At 50.0% G+C, this 19,993-nt stretch overlaps 1 protein-coding gene across 1 annotated transcript in view; it reads left to right on the forward strand.

The window, feature by feature from the left end:
- The window catches only part of nme7 (NME/NM23 family member 7), a 1,076,771-nt gene that overhangs the window by 1,037,567 nt on the left and 19,211 nt on the right, over nt 1–19,993 (forward strand). Inside the window, exon 9 of the mRNA XM_039000751.1 lies at nt 7,900–7,964. Within this exon, the coding sequence (XP_038856679.1) occupies nt 7,900–7,964 (65 nt within the window). The remainder of the gene's footprint in view (nt 1–7,899; nt 7,965–19,993) is intronic.

Raw genomic sequence — 19,993 nt, forward strand, 5'->3', positions numbered from 1 at the left:
AGTAGAGTCGCAATTCAACGGCTCAAACAGGAGACGTATGTGGCAGGGTCTACAGTCAATTACGGATTACAAAAAGAAAACCAGCCACGTCACGGACACCGACGTCTTGCTCCCAGACAAATTAAACAACTTCTTTGCTCGCATTGTGCCACTGACACAGCCCGCTACCATAACCTGTGGGCTCCCCTTCTCCGTGGCCAACGCGAGTAAAACATTTAAACGTGTTAACCCTCGCAAGGCTGCTGGCCCAGACGGCATCCCCAGCCTCGTCCTCAGTGCATGGGCAGACCAGCTGGCTGGTGTGTTTACGGACATATTCAATCAATCCTTATCCCAGTCTGCTGTTCCCACATGCTTCAAGAGTGCCACCATTGTTCCTTTCCCCAAGAAAGCTAAGGTAACTGAGCTATACTGAGCTAATTGCTAAATTGTCATTATTTCGCCGCTATGGCCTATTTATTGCCCTACCTCCCTAATCTTACTTCATTTGCACACACTGTATATAGACTTTTCTATTGTGTTATTGACTGTATGTTTGTTTATTCCATGTGTAACTCTGTGTTGTTGTTTTTGTCGCACTGCTTTGCTTTATCTTGGCCAAGTCGCAGCTGTAAATGAGAACCTATCCCGTCTATGTAAGAATGCTGTTCATTGACTACAGCTCAGCATTTAACACCATAGTACCCTCCAAACTCATCATTAAGTTCGTGCAACTGGGTCCTGGACTTTCTGACGAGCCGCCCCAAGTTTGTGAGGTAGGAAACAACATCTCCACCCCGCTGATCCTCAACACTGGGGCCCCACAAGGGTGCGTTGCCATGCACGCCTCCAACTCAATCATAAAATTTGCAGACAACACAACAGTGGTAGGCTTGATTACCAACAACGATGAGACGGCCTACAGGGAGGAGGTGAGGGCTCTCGGAGTGTGGTGTCAGGAAAATAACCTTACACTCAACGTCAACAAAACAAAGGAGATGATCGTGGACTTCAGGAAACAGCAGAGGGAGCACCCCCCTATCCACATCGACGGGTAGTAGAGAAGGTGGGAAGTTTTAAGTTCCTCTGCGTACACATCACGGACAAACTGAATTGGTCCACCCACACAGACAGCGTTGTGAAGAAGGCGCAGCAGCGCCTCTTCAACCTCAGGAGGCTGAAGAAATTTGGCTTGTCACCGAAAACACTGACAAACTTTTACAGATGCACAATCGGGAGCATCCTGTCGGGCTGTATTACCGCCTGGTACGGCAACTCCAGAGGGTAGTGAGGTCTGCACAACGCATCACCGGGGGCAAACTACCTGCCCTCCAGGACACCTACACCACCCGATGTCACAGGAAGGCCATAAAGATCATCAAGGACAACAACCACCCGAGCCACTGCTGTTCACCCCGCTATCATCCAGAAGGCGAGGTCAGTACAGGTGCATCAAAGCAGGGACCGAGAGACTGAAAAACAGCTTCTATCTCAAGGCCATCAGACTGTTAAACAGCCACCACTAACATTTAGCGGTCGCTGCCAACATACTGACTCAACTCCAGCTCACTTTAATAATTAATAATTGGATGTAATAAATGTATCACTAGTCACTGTAAACAATGCCACTTCATATAATGTTTACATACCCTACATTACTCATCTCATATGTATATACTGTACTCTACTTGTGTGTATAAGGTAGTTGTTGTGAAATTGTTACATTAGATTACTTGTTAGATATTACTGTATGATCGGAACTAGAAGCACAAGCATTTCGCTACACTCGCATTAACATCTGCTTACCATGTGTTTGTGACCAATAACATTCGATTTGATTTGCAACCTTTCTCAATAGCAAGGTTATGCTCACTGAGTCTGTGCATAGTCAAAGCTTTCCTTAAGTTTGGGTCAGTCACAGTGGTCAGGTATTCTGCCACTGTGTACTCTCTGTTTAGGAACAAATAGCATTCTAGTTTGCTCAGTTTTTTTGTAAATTTTTTCCAATGTGTCAGGTAATTAACTTTTTGTTTTCTCATGGTTTGGCTGGGTCTAATTGTGTTTCTGTCCTGGGGCTCTGTGGGGTGTGTTTGTGTTTGTGAACGGAGCCCCAGGACCAGCTTGCTTAGGGGACTCTTCTCCAGGTTCATCTCTCTGTAGGTGATGGCTTTGTTATGGAAGGTTTGGGAGTCGCTTCCTTTTAGGTGGTTGTAGAATTTAACGTCTCCTTTCTGGATTTTGATAATTAGCGGGTATCGGCCTAATTCTGCTCTGCATGCATTATTTGTTGTTCTACGTTGTACACGGGGGATATTTTTGCAGAATTCTGCATGCAGAGTCTCAATTTGGTGTTTGTCCCATTTTGTGAATTCTTGGTTGGTGAGCGGACCCCAGACCTCACAACCATAAAGGGCAATGGGTTCTATAACTGATTCTTGCCTTGTCTCTCAGATTGTTCACAGCTTTGTGTACCTTTGGTGCTGATGTTCAGGCCGAGGTAGGTCTTTTTTGTGTGCTCCAGGGCAACGGTGTCTAGATGGAATTTTTATTTGTTGTCCTGGCAACTGGACCTTTTTTGGAACACTATTATTTTTGTCTTACTGAGAATGACGAGAAGGATATACTGCTTTCCCGGGAACAGGCCCAAATCCCCTGTCATTTTCAACCTCTCACTGACTCACTGAGTCTGTAATACCTACATGTTTCAAGCAGACCACCATAGTCCCTGTGCCCAAGAACACTAAGGTAACCTGCCTAAATGATTACCGCCCCGTAGCACTCACTTCGGTAGCCATGAAGTGCTTTGAAAGGCTGGTCATGGCCTACATCAACACCATTATCCCAGAAACCCTAGACCCACTCCAATTCGCGTACCGCCCAGACAGATCCACAGATGACACAATCTCAATTGCACTCCACACTGCCCTTTCCCACCTGGACAAAAGAAACACCTATGTGAGAATGCTGTTCATTGACTACAGCTCAGCGCTCAACACCATAGTGCCCACAGAACGTATCACTAAGCTTAGGACCCTGTTACTAAACACCTCCCTCTGCAACTGGATCCTGGACTTCCTGATGGGGCGCCCCCAGGTGGTAAGGGTAGGCAACAACATGTCTGCCACGTTGAATCTCAACACAGGAGCCCCTCAGGGGTGTGTACCTCGTCCCCTCCTGTACTCCTTGTTCACCCACAACTACGTGGCCAAACACGACTCCAACACCATCATTAAGTTTGCTGACAACACAACAGTGGTAGGCCTGATCACGGACAACGATGATTAGGGAGGAGGTCAGAGAGGAGGTCAGCAAACTTAGGGAGGAGGTCAGGGAGGAGGTCAGAAAACTGGCAGTGTGGTGCCAGGACAACAACCTCTCCCTCAACGTGATCAAGACAAAGGAGCTGATTGTGGACTACAGGAAAAGGCGGACCAAACACGCCACCATTAACATCGATGGGGCTGTAGTGGAGTGGGTCGGAAGTTTGAAGTTCCTTGGTGTCCACATCACCAACAAACTATCACCGTCCAAACACACCAAGACAGTCGTGACGAGGGCACGACAAAACCCTTTCCCCCTCAGGAGGGATATAATATTTGGCATGGGTCCTCAGATCCTCAAAAAGTTCTACAGCTGCACCATCGAGAGCATCTTGACCGGTTGCATCACCGCCTGGTATGGCAATTGCTCGGCATCTGACCATAAGGCTCTACAGAGGGTAGTGCGAATGGCCCAGTATATCACTGGGGCCAAGCTTCCTGCCATCCAGGACCTTGTTTTAGTGATTCACTATAGTGAAGGAGGAGGCTCCGTTTTTTTGGGTCTCTATGATTTTGGTTGGATAGGTTTTTCAATTTCTGGTCCAATTTCTTTCTTAGGTTTTTGCATTCTTCATCAAACCTTGTCGTTAATTTCATTCATTGTTGTTCATTTCCTTCGGTTTTCTGTTTGAATTTTTTTAGATTTGATAGGGAAGCTGAGGTCAAATATACTGTTTTGATGTTCTACTGCCAAGTTTACACCTTCACTATTACAGTGGAATGTTTTGAATTTGTTGTTGCCTAATTGTTTTTTGGTAGGTTTCCACACTACATTCCTTCCATCTATAGCATTTCTTAGTATTATTCCGTTCAGTTGGCTTTGATGCCTCATGATTGAGTATTGCTCTGTTCATGTAGACTGTGATTTTGCTATGTTCTGATAGGGGTGTCAGTGGGCTGACTGTGAACGCTCTGAGAGACTCTGCGTTGAGGTCAGTGATAAAGTAGTCTACCGTACCACTGCCAAGAGGTGAGCTATAGGTGTACCTACCATAGGAGTCCCCTCGAAGCCTACCATTAACTATGTACAGCGTGCAACAGAGCTGCAGGAGTTATGACCCACTTTTGTTGGTTATGTTGTTGTATTTGTGCCTAGTGGGGCATATGGGGGAGGGAATGCTGTCACCACCAGGCAGGTGTTTGTCCCCCTGTGTGCTGAAGGTGTCAGGTTCTTGTCCAGTTCTGGCATTTAGGTCACCACAGACTAGTACATGTCCCTGAGCCTGGAAATTATTGATTTCCCCCTCCAGGATGGAGAAGCTCAGAGAGCTGCCCCCTGATTTTTACATCAATCTTATTTTTATGTATTTATTTTATTTAACCTTTATTTAACCAGGTGGGCTAGTTGAGAACAAGTTCTCATTTACAACTGCGACCTGGCCAAGATAAAGCAAAGCGTTGCACCAAACAACAACACAGAGTTACACTGGAATAAACATATCAGTCAATAATCAGTAGAAAAAGTCTATACAGTGTGTGCAAATGAGGTAGGATAAGGAGGTGGCATAATAGGCCATGTGGTGAAATAATTACATATAGCAATTAAACACTGGAGTGATAGATGTGCAGAAGATGATGTGCAAGTAGAGATACTGGGGTGCAAAGGAGCAAAATAAATAAGAGGTATTAGTAGTATGGGAGATGAGGTATTGGTGGTATTTACAGATGGGCAGGAATATCCTGCGGGTGCTGCTATGGTGACCAGTGAGTGGATAAGGCTGGCCTAGCAAAGACTTATAGATGACCTGGAGCCAGTGGGTTTGGCGACGAATATGAAGCAAAGGCGAGCCAACGAGAGCATACAGGTCACAGTGGTGGTTGGTATATGGTGCTTTGGTAGCAAAAAGGATGGCACTGTGATAGACTGCATCCAATTTGCTGAGTAGAGTGTTAGAGGCTATTTTGTAAATGACATCGCCGAAGTGAAGGATCGGTAGGATGGTCAGTTTTACGAGGGTATGTTTGGCAGCATGAGTGAAGGATGCTTTGTTGCAAAATAGGAAGCCGATTCTAGATTTAATTTTGGATTGGAGATGCTTAATGTGAGTCTGGAAGGAGAGTTTACAGTCTAACCAGACACCTAGGTATTTGTAGTTGTCCACATATTCTAAGTCAGAACCGTCCAGAGTAGTGATGCTGGACGGGCGGGCAGGTGCGGGCAGCGATCGGTTGAAGGCATGCATTTAGTTTTACTGCATTTAAGAGCAGTTGGAGGCCACGGAAGGAGAGTTGTATGGCATTGAAGCTCGTCTGGAGGTTAGTTAACACAGTGTCCAAAGAAGCGCCAGAAGTATACAGAATGGTGTCGTCTGCGTAGAGGTGGATCAGAGAATCACCAGCAGCAAGAGCGACATCATTGATCTATACAGAGAAAAGAGTCGGTCCGAGAATTGAACCCTGTGGCACCCCCATAGAGACTGCCAGAGGTCCGGACAACAGACCCTCCGATTTGACACACTGAACTCTGTCTGAGAAGTAGTTGGTGAACCAGGCGAGGCAGTCATTTGAGAAACCAAGGCTGTTGAGTCTGCCGATAAGAATGTGGTGATTGACAGAGTCGAAAGCCTTTGCCAGGTCGATGAATACAGCTGCACAGTACTGTCTTTTATCGATGGTGGTTATGATGTCATTTAGAACCTTGAGCGTGGCTGAGGTGCACCCGTGACCAGCTCGGAAACCAGATTGCATAGCGGAGAAGGTACGGTGGGATTCGAGATGGTCGGTGATCTGTTTGTTCACTTGGCTTTCGAAGACTTTAGAACGGCAGGGTAGAATAGATATAGGTCTATAACAGTTTGGGTCTAGAGTGTCTCCCCCTTTGAAGAGGGGGATGACCGCGGCAGCTTTCCAGTCTTTGGGGATCTCAGACAATATGAAACAGAGGTTGAACATATTGGTAATAGGGGTTGCAACAATTGTGGCGGATAATTTTAGAAAGAGAGGGTCCAGATTGTCTAGCCCAGCTGATTTGTAGGGGTCCAGATTTTGCAGCTCTTTCAGAACATCTGCTATCTGGATTTGGGTAAAGGAGAAGCTGGGGAGGCTTGGGCAAGTAGCTGCGGGGGGTGCATTGCTATTGACCGGGGTAGCCAGGTGGAAAGCATGGCCAGCCGTAGAGAAATGCTTATTGAAATTTTCGATTATCATGGATTTATCGGTGGTGACAGTGTTTCCTAGCCTCAGTGCAGTGGGCAGCTGGGAGGAGGTGCTCTTGTTCTCCATGGACTTTATAGTGTCCCAAAACTTTTTGGAGTGTGTCCCAAAACAAATTTCTGTTTGAAAAAGCTAGCCTTTGCTTTCCTGACTGACTGTGTGTATTGGTCCCTGACTTCCCTGAACAGTTGCATATCACGGGGACTATTTGATGCTATTGCAGTCCACCACAGGATGTTTTTGTGCAGTCAGGTCTGGAGTGAACCAAGGGCTATATCTGTTCTTAGTTCTACATTTTTGAAAGGGGCATGCTGATTTAAAATGGTAAGGAAATTACTTTTAAAGAACGACCAGGCATCCTCTACTGACGGGATGAGGTCAATATCCTTCCAGGATACCCGGGCCAGGTCGATTAGAAAGGCCTGCTCGCAGAAGTGTTTCAGGGAGCGTTTGACAGTGATGAGGGGTGGTCGTTTGACCGCGGACCCATAGCGGATGCAGGTAATGAGGCAGTAATCGCTGAGATCCTGATTGAAAACAGCGGAGGTGTATTTAGAGGGCAAGTTGGTCAGGATAATGTCTATGAGAGTGCCCGTGTTTACGGATTTAGGGTTGTACCTGGTGGTTTCCTTGATAATTTGTGTGAGATTTGAGGGCATCAAGCTTAGATTGTAGGACTTCTGGGGTGTTAAGCATATTCCAGTTAAGGTCACCTAACAGAACAAACTCTGAAGCTAGATGGGGAGCGATCAATTCACATATGGTGTCCAGGGCACAGCTGGGAGCTGAGGGGGGTCTATAACAGGCGGCAACAGTGAGAGACTTATTTCTGGAGAGATACATTTTTTAAAAATTATTAGCCCAAGCCCCATACGATATTTATAGTCCGAGGGGTATTCAGGTCATCCCCATAAGAGCTAACAGGCATAGGATCATCTGCAGCTTCTTGTCCAGTGAGCTGAGTCCAAGTCCATTGGCCAACCATGGTGAGAGCAGAGCAGACTGAGCATTCAACAGACCTCCCCCACCATATAGGGATGGGCAACTCCAGTCCTCGGGGACCAGAGAGGTCTCATTATCCCCCCCCCCCCCCCCATCCCTAACAAACACAGCTGATTTTGAAACTCATTGCATTTTGTGACCTGTTGATTATTGGAGGTCTGTTAGCTGGGGTCTGGAGTCAGGACAATAGGCAGATGGGTCACGAACCAGGGCTGTCTGATAACTGAAGCTATAATGGTGAAGAGGGTCTGTCCGTAGACTACTGTCAGTCTACCATCTGACTAGTGGACCTTCCCCTGACAGAGCTGTCAGTCTACCGTCTGACTAGTGGACCTTCCCCTGACAGAGCTGTCGTGAACACATCTGCTTTCCATACTGAGCCTGTTATGAGCCTGTTATGTCATGAACTTCCTCTCTCTCTCTCTCTCTCTCTCTGTGTCCACAGCCCTGACAGGAAAGATCCTCCACTCCATCTCAGCAGCAGGTTTTGAGATCTCAGCCCTGCAGATGGTAAGTAGCCTGCATAGTCAGTCATCATAGTCAAATCTGTGCCATGCCACTTGGACCCACGGGTGATGATGATGATGATGCCGTTAACCTGTTTAGACCCACGGGTGATGATGATGAGGGCGTTAACCTGTTTAGACCCACGGGTGATGATGATGATGGCGCTAACCTGTTTAGACCCACGGGTGATGATGATGAGGGCGTTAACCTGTTTAGGATCACGGGTGATGATGAGGGCGTTAACCTGTTTAGACCCACGGGTGATGATGATGAGGGCGTTAACCTGTTTAGACCCACGGGTGATGATGATGGTGTTAACCTGTTTAGACCCACGGGTGATGATGATGGTGTTAACCTGTTTAGACCCACGGGTGATGATGATGCCGTTAACCTGTTTAGACCCACGGGTGATGATGATGATGCCGTTAACCTGTTTAGGACCACGGGTGATGATGATGATGCCGTTAACCTGTTTAGACCCACGGGTGATGATGATGATGCCGTTAACCTGTTTAGGACCACGGGTGATGATGAGGGCGTTAACCTGTTTAGACCCACGGGTGATGATGATGATGGCGCTAACCTGTTTAGACCCACGGGTGATGATGATGATGCCGTTAACCTGTTTAGACCCACGGGTGATGATGATGATGCCGTTAACCTGTTTAGGACCACGGGTGATGATGATGATGGCGCTAACCTGTTTAGACCCACGGGTGATGATGATGATGCCGTTAACCTGTTTAGGACCACGGGTGATGATGATGATGGCGCTAACCTGTTTAGACCCACGGGTGATGATGATGATGCCGTTAACCTGTTTAGGACCACGGGTGATGATGATGATGGCGCTAACCTGTTTAGACCCACGGGTGATGATGATGATGGCGCTAACCTGTTTAGACCCACGGGTGATGATGATGATGGCGCTAACCTGTTTAGACCCACGGGTGATGATGGTGTAAACCTGTTTAGACCCACGGGTGATGATGATGATGGTGTAAACCTGTTTAGACCCACGGGTGATGATGATGATGGTGTAAACCTGTTTAGACCCACGGGTGATGATGATGAGGGCGTTAAACTGTTTAGGACCACGGGTGATGATGACAGTGGTAAACTGTTTAGGACCACGGGTGATGATGGCGTTAACCTGTTTAGACCCACGGGTGATGATGATGATGGCGTTAACCTGTTTAGGCCCACGGGTGATGATGATGATGGCGTTAAACTGTTTAGGACCACGGGTGATGATGACAGTGGTAAACTGTTTAGGACCACGGGTGATGATGGCGTTAACCTGTTTAGGCCCACGGGTGATGATGATGATGGCGTTAAACTGTTTAGACCCACGGGTGATGATGATGATGCCGTTAACCTGTTTAGGACCACGGGTGATGATGGCGTTAACCTGTTTAGACCCACGGGTGATGATGATGATGGCGCTAACCTGTTTAGGACCACGGGTGATGATGATGATGGCATTAGCCTGTTTAGATAATGGATTGTAGTTTCTACAACAGGTTGGTCGAAACAATCATTGTGATTGGTTGAGATGCGTTCTAAGCCATACTAAAAAACCTGTTTTAGCACGGGTAAGCCTATGACGCAAAAATGGGCATCTTGTTTTTCTGTTCCATCTGAGAAATCCCTGCACGTCTATTGTTCCATCAGCCCAGCCAGCCAATGTATTAACTTGATCTCCACTGTAAAAAGGCATCTAGACATTATTTCCCCTTGCTTCTAGCCTAACATTTAGTTTTTTTCAACAACGCGGGTTTGTACAAATGTTGCTGTCTTTCTCTCGACAATTGGGAACATCGTTTCAATATTGAAATTGGATCTCCACTGTCCTGTTGAGAATGAACGTGACAGGAAGAGACTGACATATTTTCTCAGCCAGTCGAAATCACAAATCAGCATCATTTTTTATATATATACAAAGAAATGTCAATAGAAAACAGATAAAACGACATGAAATGCAGCTACTTCTGGCTGCACTGTTTGACCTGGCCGTGTTAGCCGTAGTTGGCTAGTTAGCAAGCAAGGGATAAGAGCGTTGCCATGGAACATTTAAGAACGAACGACTAGATACAGAACAAAAAGACTGAACGTCTGGGTCGCGTCTCTGGCACCCTGACCGATAGAATGAACGGCCAGCTGGCTTGGCTAGCAGCCATAGATGTGTCGGGACTAGGCCTATATTTTCATTGAGGGATGAAATAGTAGCCTGTTAATACATTTATCATAGTTGCTTAGCACGCCCTCTCGTGTACAATTGTTTTAAGACAACATGACACAGGGGTGATGGTGTAAACCTGTTTAGATAATGGATTGTAGTGGACAACATGACACAGGGGTGATGATGGTGTAAACCTGTTTAGATAATGGATTGTAGTGGACAACATGACACATGGGTGATGGTGTAAACCTGTTTAGATAATGGATTGTAGTGGACAACATGACACAGGGGTGATGGTGTAAACCTGTTTAGATAATGGATTGTAGTGGACAACATGACACGGGTGATGATGATGGTGTAAACCTGTTTAGATAATGTATTGTAGTGGACAACATGACACAGGGGTGATGGTGTAAACCTGTTTAGATAATGTATTGTAGTGGACAACATGACACAGGGATGATGGTGGTGTAAACCTGTTTAGATAATGGATTGTAGTGGACAACATGACACAGGGGTGATGGTGTAAACCTGTTTAGATAATGTATTGTAGTGGACAACATGACACAGGGGTGATGGTGTAAACCTGTTTAGATAATGTATTGTAGTGGACAACATGACACAGGGGTGATGGTGTAAACCTGTTTAGATAATGTATTGTAGTGGACAACATGACACAGGGGTGATGATGTAAACCTGTTTAGATAATGGATTGTAGTGGACAACATGACACATGGGTGATGATGATGTAAACCTGTTTAGATAATGGATTGTAGTGGACAACATGACACAGGGATGATGGTGTAAACCTGTTTAGATAATGGATTGTAGTGGACAACATGACACATGTGTGATGATGGTGGTGTAAACCTGTTTAGATAATGGATTGTAGTGGACAACATGACACAGGGGTGATGGTGTAAACCTGTTTAGATAATGGATTGTAGTGGACAACATGACACATGTGTGATGATGGTGGTGTAAACCTGTTTAGATAATGGATTGTAGTGGACAACATGACACAGGGGTGATGGTGTAAACCTGTTTAGATAATGGATTGTAGTGGACAACATGACACAGGGATGATGGTGTAAACCTGTTTAGATAATGGATTGTAGTGGACAACATGACACAGGGGTGATGGTGTAAACCTGTTTAGATAATGGATTGTAGTGGACAACATGACACATGGGTGATGATGATGTAAACCTGTTTAGATAATGGATTGTAGTGGACAACATGACACAGGGGTGATGGTGTAAACCTGTTTAGATAATGGATTGTAGTGGACAACATGACACATGTGTGATGATGGTGGTGTAAACCTGTTTAGATAATGGATTGTAGTGGACAACATGACACAGGGGTGATGATGGTGTAAACCTGTTTAGATAATGGATTGTAGTGGACAACATGACACAGGGATGATGGTGTAAACCTGTTTAGATAATGGATTGTAGTGGACAACATGACACAGGGGTGATGGTGTAAACCTGTTTAGATAATGGATTGTAGTGGACAACATGACACGGGGGTGATGATGGTGTAAACCTGTTTAGATAATGTATTGTAGTGGACAACATGACACAGGGGTGATGATGGTGTAAACCTGTTTAGATAATGGATTGTAGTGGACAACATGACACAGGGATGATGGTGGTGTAAACCTGTTTAGATAATGGATTGTAGTGGACAACATGACACAGGGGTGATGATGGTGTAAACCTGTTTAGATAATGGATTGTAGTGGACAACATGACACAGGGGTGATGGTGTAAACCTGTTTAGATAATGTATTGTAGTGGACAACATGACACAGGGGTGATGGTGTAAACCTGTTTAGATAATGGATTGTAGTGGACAACATGACACAGGGGTGATGGTGTAAACCTGTTTAGATAATGGATTGTAGTGGACAACATGACACAGGGGTGATGATGGTGTAAACCTGTTTAGATAATGGATTGTAGTGGACAACATGACACAGGGGTGATGGTGTAAACCTGTTTAGATAATGGATTGTAGTGGACAACATGACACATGGGTGATGATGATGTAAACCTGTTTAGATAATGTATTGTAGTGGACAACATGACACAGGGGTGATGGTGTAAACCTGTTTAGATAATGGATTGTAGTGGACAACATGACACAGGGGTGATGATGGTGTAAACCTGTTTAGATAATGTATTGTAGTGGACAACATGACACAGGGGTGATGATGGTGGTGTAAACCTGTTTAGATAATGGATTGTAGTGGACAACATGACACATGGGTGATGATGATGTAAACCTGTTTAGATAATGGATTGTAGTGGACAACATGACACAGGGGTGATGGTGTAAACCTGTTTAGATAATGGATTGTAGTGGACAACATGACACATGGGTGATGATGGTGGTGTAAACCTGTTTAGATAATGTATTGTAGTGGACAACATGACACATGGGTGATGGTGTAAACCTGTTTAGATAATGGATTGTAGTGGACAACATGACACAGGGGTGATGATGATGGTGTAAACCTGTTTAGATAATGGATTGTAGTGGACAACATGACACAGGGGTGATGGTGTAAACCTGTTTAGATAATGGATTGTAGTGGACAACATGACACAGGGGTGATGGTGTAAACCTGTTTAGATAATGTATTGTAGTGGACAACATGACACATGGGTGATGATGGTGTAAACCTGTTTAGATAATGGATTGTAGTGGACAACATGACACAGGGGTGATGGTGTAAACCTGTTTAGATAATGGATTGTAGTGGACAACATGACACATGGGTGATGATGATGTAAACCTGTTTAGATAATGGATTGTAGTGGACAACATGACACAGGGGTGATGGTGTAAACCTGTTTAGATAATGGATTGTAGTGGACAACATGACACAGGGGTGATGGTGTAAACCTGTTTAGATAGTGGATTGTAGTGGAGGGACAACATGACACAGGGGTGATGGTGTAAACCTGTTTAGATAGTGGATTGTAGTGGACAACATGACACAGGGGTGATGGTGTAAACCTGTTTAGATAGTGGATTGTAGTGGAGGGACAACATGGACCTTTCCCATCCTCCTCTCAGCACCCATGTTTTTTCTCTGCAGCTGTATTCCCTAGGCCCTCAGTGCATTCTCTACTGTTCTAGTGTGACCCTGGCAGTCCTGATCAATCCACACCGTACATCCACTGCTGAGATCAGTGACCTTTCATAGCTCTGCCATGACAGAGGCTGCCCTCGCCTCTCTGCTCTTCTGGAAGGGGCCCTGGCCCTGTGCATCCCAATTATTTTAATTTGTGTAGCACATTTAATTACGGAGAAATCTCAAAGCTTTAAGTAGGAAAAACAAAACAACTAAACAAAAGAATACAAAAATAATCAAGACAGTTAAAATGACAGGGGCACAGTAGGGAGAGAGTGATGGACAGTGTTGGCCCTGGGGCACAGTAGGGAGAGAGTGATGGACAGTGTCGGCCCTGGGGCACAGTAGGGAGAGAGTGATGGACAGTGTTGGCCCTGGGGCAGAGTAGGGAGAGTGATGGACAGTGTCGGGCCTGGGGCAGAGTAGGGAGAGAGTGATGGACAGTGTCGGCCCTGGGGCACAGTAGGGAGAGAGTGATGGACAGTGTCGGCCCTGGGGCACAGTAGGGAGAGAGTGATGGACAGTGTTGGCCCTGGGGCACAGTAGGGAGAGAGTGATGGACAGTGTCGGCCCTGGGGCAAGCAGGGGCACAGTAGGGAGAGAGTGATGGACAGTGTCGGCCCTGGGGCACAGTAGGGAGAGAGTGATGGACAGTGTCGGCCCTGGGGCACAGTAGGAAGAGAGTGATGGACAGTGTCGGCTCTGGGGTACAGTAGGGAGAGAATGATGGACAGTGTCGGCCCTGGGGCACAGTAGGGAGAGAGTGATGGACAGTGTCGGCCCTGGGGCACAGTAGGGAGAGAGTGATGGACAGTGTCGGCCCTGGGGCACAGTAGGGAGAGAGTGATGGACAGTGTCGGCCCTGGGGCACAGTAGGGAGAGAGTGATGGACAGTGTCGGCCCTGGGGCACAGTAGGGAGAGAGTGATGGACAGTGTCGGCCCTGGGGCACAGTAGGGAGAGAGTGATGGACAGTGTCGGCCCTGGGGCACAGTAGGGAGAGAGTGATGGACAGTGTCGGCCCTGGGGCAGAGTAAGGAGAGAGTGATGGACAGTGTTGGCCCTGGGGCACAGTAGGGAGAGAGTGATGGACAGTGTCGGCCCTGGGGCACAGTAGGGAGAGAGTGATGGACAGTGTCGGCCCTGGGGCACAGTAGGGAGAGAGTGATGGACAGTGTCGGCCCTGGGGCAAGCAGGGGCACAGTAGGGAGAGAGTGATGGACAGTGTCGGCCCTGGGGCACAGTAGGGAGAGAGTGATGGACAGTGTCGGCTCTGGGGAACAGTAGGGAGAGAGTGATGGACAGTGTCGGCCCTGGGGAACGCAGGGGCACAGTGGGGAGAGTGATGGACAGTGTCGGCCCTGGGGCACAGTAGGGAGAGAGTGATGGACAGTGTCGGCTCTGGGGAACAGTAGGGAGAGAGTGATGGACAGTGTCGGCCCAGGGGCACAGTAGGGAGAGAGTGATGGACAGTGTCGGCCCTGGGGCACAGTAGGGAGAGAGTGATGGACAGTGTCGGCCCTGGGGCACAGTAGGGAGAGAGTGATGGACAGTGTCGGCTCTGGGGCACAGTAGGGAGAGAGTGATGGACAGTGTCGGCCCTGGGGCACAGTAGGGAGAGAGTGATGGACAGTGTCGGCCCTGGGGCACAGTAGGGAGAGAGTGATGGACAGTGTTGGCCCTGGGGCACAGTAGGGAGAGAGTGATGGACAGTGTCGGGCCTGGGGCACAGTAGGGAGAGAGTGATGGACAGTGTCGGCCCTGGGGCACAGTAGGGAGAGAGTGATGGACAGTGTCGGCCCTGGGGCACAGTAGGGAGAGAGTGATGGACAGTGTCGGCCCTGGGGCACAGTAGGGAGAGAGTGATGGACAGTGTCGGCCCTGGGGCACAGTAGGGAGAGAGTGATGGACAGTGTCGGCCCTGGGGCAGAGTAGGGAGAGAGTGATGGACAGTGTTGGCCCTGGGGCACAGTAGGGAGAGAGTGATGGACAGTGTCGGCCCTGGGGCACAGTAGGGAGAGAGTGATGGACAGTGTCGGCCCTGGGGCACAGTAGGGAGAGAGTGATGGACAGTGTTGGCCCTGGGGCACAGTAGGGAGAGAGTGATGGACAGTGTCGGCCCTGGGGCAAGCAGGGGCACAGTAGGGAGAGAGTGATGGACAGTGTCGGCCCTGGGGCACAGTAGGGAGAGAGTGATGGACAGTGTCGGCCCTGGGGCACAGTAGGGAGAGAGTGATGGACAGTGTCGGCTCTGGGGTACAGTAGGGAGAGAGTGATGGACAGTGTCGGCCCTGGGGCACAGTAGGGAGAGAGTGATGGACAGTGTCGGCCCTGGGGCACAGTAGGGAGAGAGTGATGGACAGTGTTGGCCCTGGGGCACAGTAGGGAGAGAGTGATGGACAGTGTCGGCCCTGGGGCAAGCAGGGGCACAGTAGGGAGAGAGTGATGGACAGTGTCGGCCCTGGGGCACAGTAGGGAGAGAGTGATGGACAGTGTCGGCTCTGGGGAACAGTAGGGAGAGAGTGATGGACAGTGTCGGCCCTGGGGAACGCAGGGGCACAGTGGGGAGAGTGATGGACAGTGTCGGCCCTGGGGCACAGTAGGGAGAGAGTGATGGACAGTGTCGGCTCTGGGGAACAGTAGGGAGAGAGTGATGGACAGTGTCGGCCCAGGGGCACAGTAGGGAGAGAGTGATGGACAGTGTCGGCCCTGGGGCACAGTAGGGAGAGAGTGATGGACAGTGTCGGCTCTGGGGCACAGTAGGGAGAGAGTGATGGACAGTGTCGGCCCTGGGGCACAGTAGGGAGAGAGTGATGGACAGTGTCGGGCCTGGGGCACAGTAGGGAGAGAGTGATGGACAGTGTCGGCCCTGGGGCACAGTAGGGAGAGAGTGATGGACAGTGTCGGCCCTGGGGCACAGTAGGGAGAGAGTGATGGACAGTGTCGGCCCTGGGGCACAGTAGGGAGAGAGTGATGGACAGTGTCGGCCCTGGGGCACAGTAGGGAGAGAGTGATGGACAGTGTCGGCCCTGGGGCACAGTAGGGAGAGAGTGATGGACAGTGTCGGCCCTGGGGCAGAGTAGGGAGAGAGTGATGGACAGTGTTGGCCCTGGGGCACAGTAGGGAGAGAGTGATGGACAGTGTCGGCCCTGGGGCACAGTAGGGAGAGAGTGATGGACAATGTCGGCCCTGGGGCACAGTAGGGAGAGAGTGATGGACAGTGTTGGCCCTGGGGCACAGTAGGGAGAGAGTGATGGACAGTGTCGGCCCTGGGGCAAGCAGGGGCACAGTAGGGAGAGAGTGATGGACAGTGTCGGCCCTGGGGCACAGTAGGGAGAGAGTGATGGACAGTGTCGGCCCTGGGGCACAGTAGGGAGAGAGTGATGGACAGTGTTGGCCCTGGGGCACAGTAGGGAGAGAGTGATGGACAGTGTCGGCCCTGGGGCAAGCAGGGGCACAGTAGGGAGAGAGTGATGGACAGTGTCGGCCCTGGGGCACAGTAGGGAGAGAGTGATGGACAGTGTCGGCTCTGGGGAACAGTAGGGAGAGAGTGATGGACAGTGTTGGCCCTGGGGCACAGTAGGGAGAGAGTGATGGACAGTGTCGGCCCTGGGGCAAGCAGGGGCACAGTAGGGAGAGAGTGATGGACAGTGTCGGCCCTGGGGCACAGTAGGGAGAGAGTGATGGACAGTGTCGGCTCTGGGGTACAGTAGGGAGAGAGTGATGGACAGTGTCGGCCCTGGGGCACAGTAGGGAGAGAGTGATGGACAGTGTCGGCCCTGGGGCACAGTAGGGAGAGAGTGATGGACAGTGTCGGCCCTGGGGCACAGTAGGGAGAGAGTGATGGACAGTGTCGGCCCTGGGGCACAGTAGGGAGAGAGTGATGGACAGTGTCGGCCCTGGGGCACAGTAGGGAGAGAGTGATGGACAGTGTCGGCCCTGGGGCACAGTAGGGAGAGAGTGATGGACAGTGTCGGCCCTGGGGCAGAGTAGGGAGAGAGTGATGGACAGTGTCGGCCCTGGGGCACAGTAGGGAGAGAGTGATGGACAGTGTTGGCCCTGGGGCACAGTAGGGAGAGAGTGATGGACAGTGTCGGCCCTGGGGCACAGTAGGGAGAGAGTGATGGACAGTGTCGGCCCTGGGGCACAGTAGGGAGAGAGTGATGGACAGTGTCGGCCCTGGGGCAAGCAGGGGCACAGTAGGGAGAGAGTGATGGACAGTGTCGGCCCTGGGGCACAGTAGGGAGAGAGTGATGGACAGTGTCGGCTCTGGGGAACAGTAGGGAGAGAGTGATGGACAGTGTCGGCCCTGGGGAACGCAGGGGCACAGTGGGGAGAGTGATGGACAGTGTCGGCCCTGGGGCACAGTAGGGAGAGAGTGATGGACAGTGTCGGCTCTGGGGAACAGTAGGGAGAGAGTGATGGACAGTGTCGGCCCAGGGGCACAGTAGGGAGAGAGTGATGGACAGTGTCGGCCCTGGGGCACAGTAGGGAGAGAGTGATGGACAGTGTCGGCCCTGGGGCACAGTAGGGAGAGAGTGATGGACAGTGTCGGCTCTGGGGCACAGTAGGGAGAGAGTGATGGACAGTGTCGGCCCTGGGGCACAGTAGGGAGAGAGTGATGGACAGTGTCGGCCCTGGGGCACAGTAGGGAGAGAGTGATGGACAGTGTTGGCCCTGGGGCACAGTAGGGAGAGAGTGATGGACAGTGTCGGGCCTGGGGCACAGTAGGGAGAGAGTGATGGACAGTGTCGGCCCTGGGGCACAGTAGGGAGAGAGTGATGGACAGTGTCGGCTCTGGGGAACAGTAGGGAGAGAGTGATGGACAGTGTCGGCCCTGGGGCACAGTAGGGAGAGAGTGATGGACAGTGTCGGCTCTGGGGAACAGTAGGGAGAGAGTGATGGACAGTGTCGGCCCTGGGGCACAGTAGGGAGAGAGTGATGGACAGTGTCGGCCCTGGGGCACAGTAGGGAGAGAGTGATGGACAGTGTCGGCCCTGGGGCACAGTAGGGAGAGAGTGATGGACAGTGTTGGCCCTGGGGCACAGTAGGGAGAGAGTGATGGACAGTGTCGGCCCTGGGGCACAGTAGGGAGAGAGTGATGGACAGTGTTGGCCCTGGGGCACAGTAGGGAGAGAGTGATGGACAGTGTCGGCTCTGGGGCACAGTAGGGAGAGAGTGATGGACAGTGTCGGCCCTGGGGCACAGTAGGGAGAGAGTGATGGACAGTGTCGGCCCTGGGGCACAGTAGGGAGAGAGTGATGGACAGTGTCGGCCCTGGGGCACAGTAGGGAGAGAGTGATGGACAGTGTCGGCCCTGGGGCACAGTAGGGAGAGAGTGATGGACAGTGTCGGCCCTGGGGCACAGTAGGGAGAGAGTGATGGACAGTGTCGGCCCTGGGGCACAGTAGGGAGAGAGTGATGGACAGTGTCGGCCCTGGGGCACAGTAGGGAGAGAGTGATGGACAGTGTCGGCCCTGGGGCACAGTAGGGAGAGAGTGATGGACAGTGTCGGCCCTGGGGCACAGTAGGGAGAGAGTGATGGACAGTGTCGGCCCTGGGGCACAGTAGGGAGAAAGTGATGGACAGTGTCGGCTCTGGGGCACAGTAGGGAGAGAGTGATGGACAGTGTTGGCCCTGGGGCACAGTAGGGAGAGAGTGATGGACAGTGTTGGCCCTGGGGCACAGTAGGGAGAGAGTGATGGACAGTGTCGGCTCTGGGGCACAGTGGGGAGAGAGTGATGGACAGTGTTGGCCCTGGGGCACAGTAGGGAGAGAGTGATGGATAGTGTCGGCCCTGGGGCACAGTAGGGAGAGAGTGATGGACAGTGTTGGCCCTGGGGCACAGTAGGGAGAGAGTGATGGACAGTGTCGGTCCTGGGGCACAGTAGGGAGAGAGTGATGGACAGTGTTGGCCCTGGGGCACAGTAGGGAGAGAGTGATGGACAGTGTCGGCTCTGGGGAACAGTAGGGAGAGAGTGATAGACAGTGTCGGCTCTGGGGAACAGTAGGGAGAGAGTGATGGACAGTGTCGGCCCTGGGGCACAGTAGGGAGAGAGTGATTGACAGTGTCGGCCCTGGGGCACAGTAGGGAGAGAGTGATGGACAGTGTCGGCCCTGGGGCACAGTAGGGAGAGAGTGATTGACAGTGTCGGCTCTGGGGAACAGTAGGGGCACAGTGGACCACTTATAGTTTTGTGTCTCTAATCATATGAGCTGAAGCATTGTGTTGTACTGTGGTACTTAGGCCTGTGGCGGTAATTGAATAACCGTGTAACTGACTGTTATGAATTAAGATCGTCATGAAAATAAAATAACAGTCAAAACTTATTAAATAGGCCTACATTCATTTTAGGATTTTCTGACATTTTTATACATTTTATTTTAATGTGTATAAACTTTACCGAACATCAGGAGTGTTTACTAATGATTCTAACTTAGTCTATTAAACGTTCTACATCTCCTCTTTCCAACTGGCCTCTGATGCTCCAGCAGCTATCTGCTAGATGTGTGGAGGTGTAGAGTGATGCTCCAGCAGCTATCTGCTAGATGTGTAGAGTGATGCTCCAGCAGCTATTTGCTAGATGTGTAGAGTGATGCTCCAGCAGCTATCTGCTAGATGTGTAGAGTGATGCTCCAGCAGCTATTTGCTAGATGTGTAGAGTGATGCTCCAGCAGCTATCTGCTAGATGTGTAGAGTGAT

The sequence above is a fragment of the Salvelinus namaycush genome, chromosome 9 (assembly GCF_016432855.1).
Source record: "Salvelinus namaycush isolate Seneca chromosome 9, SaNama_1.0, whole genome shotgun sequence".
Classification (NCBI taxonomy): domain Eukaryota; kingdom Metazoa; phylum Chordata; class Actinopteri; order Salmoniformes; family Salmonidae; genus Salvelinus; species Salvelinus namaycush.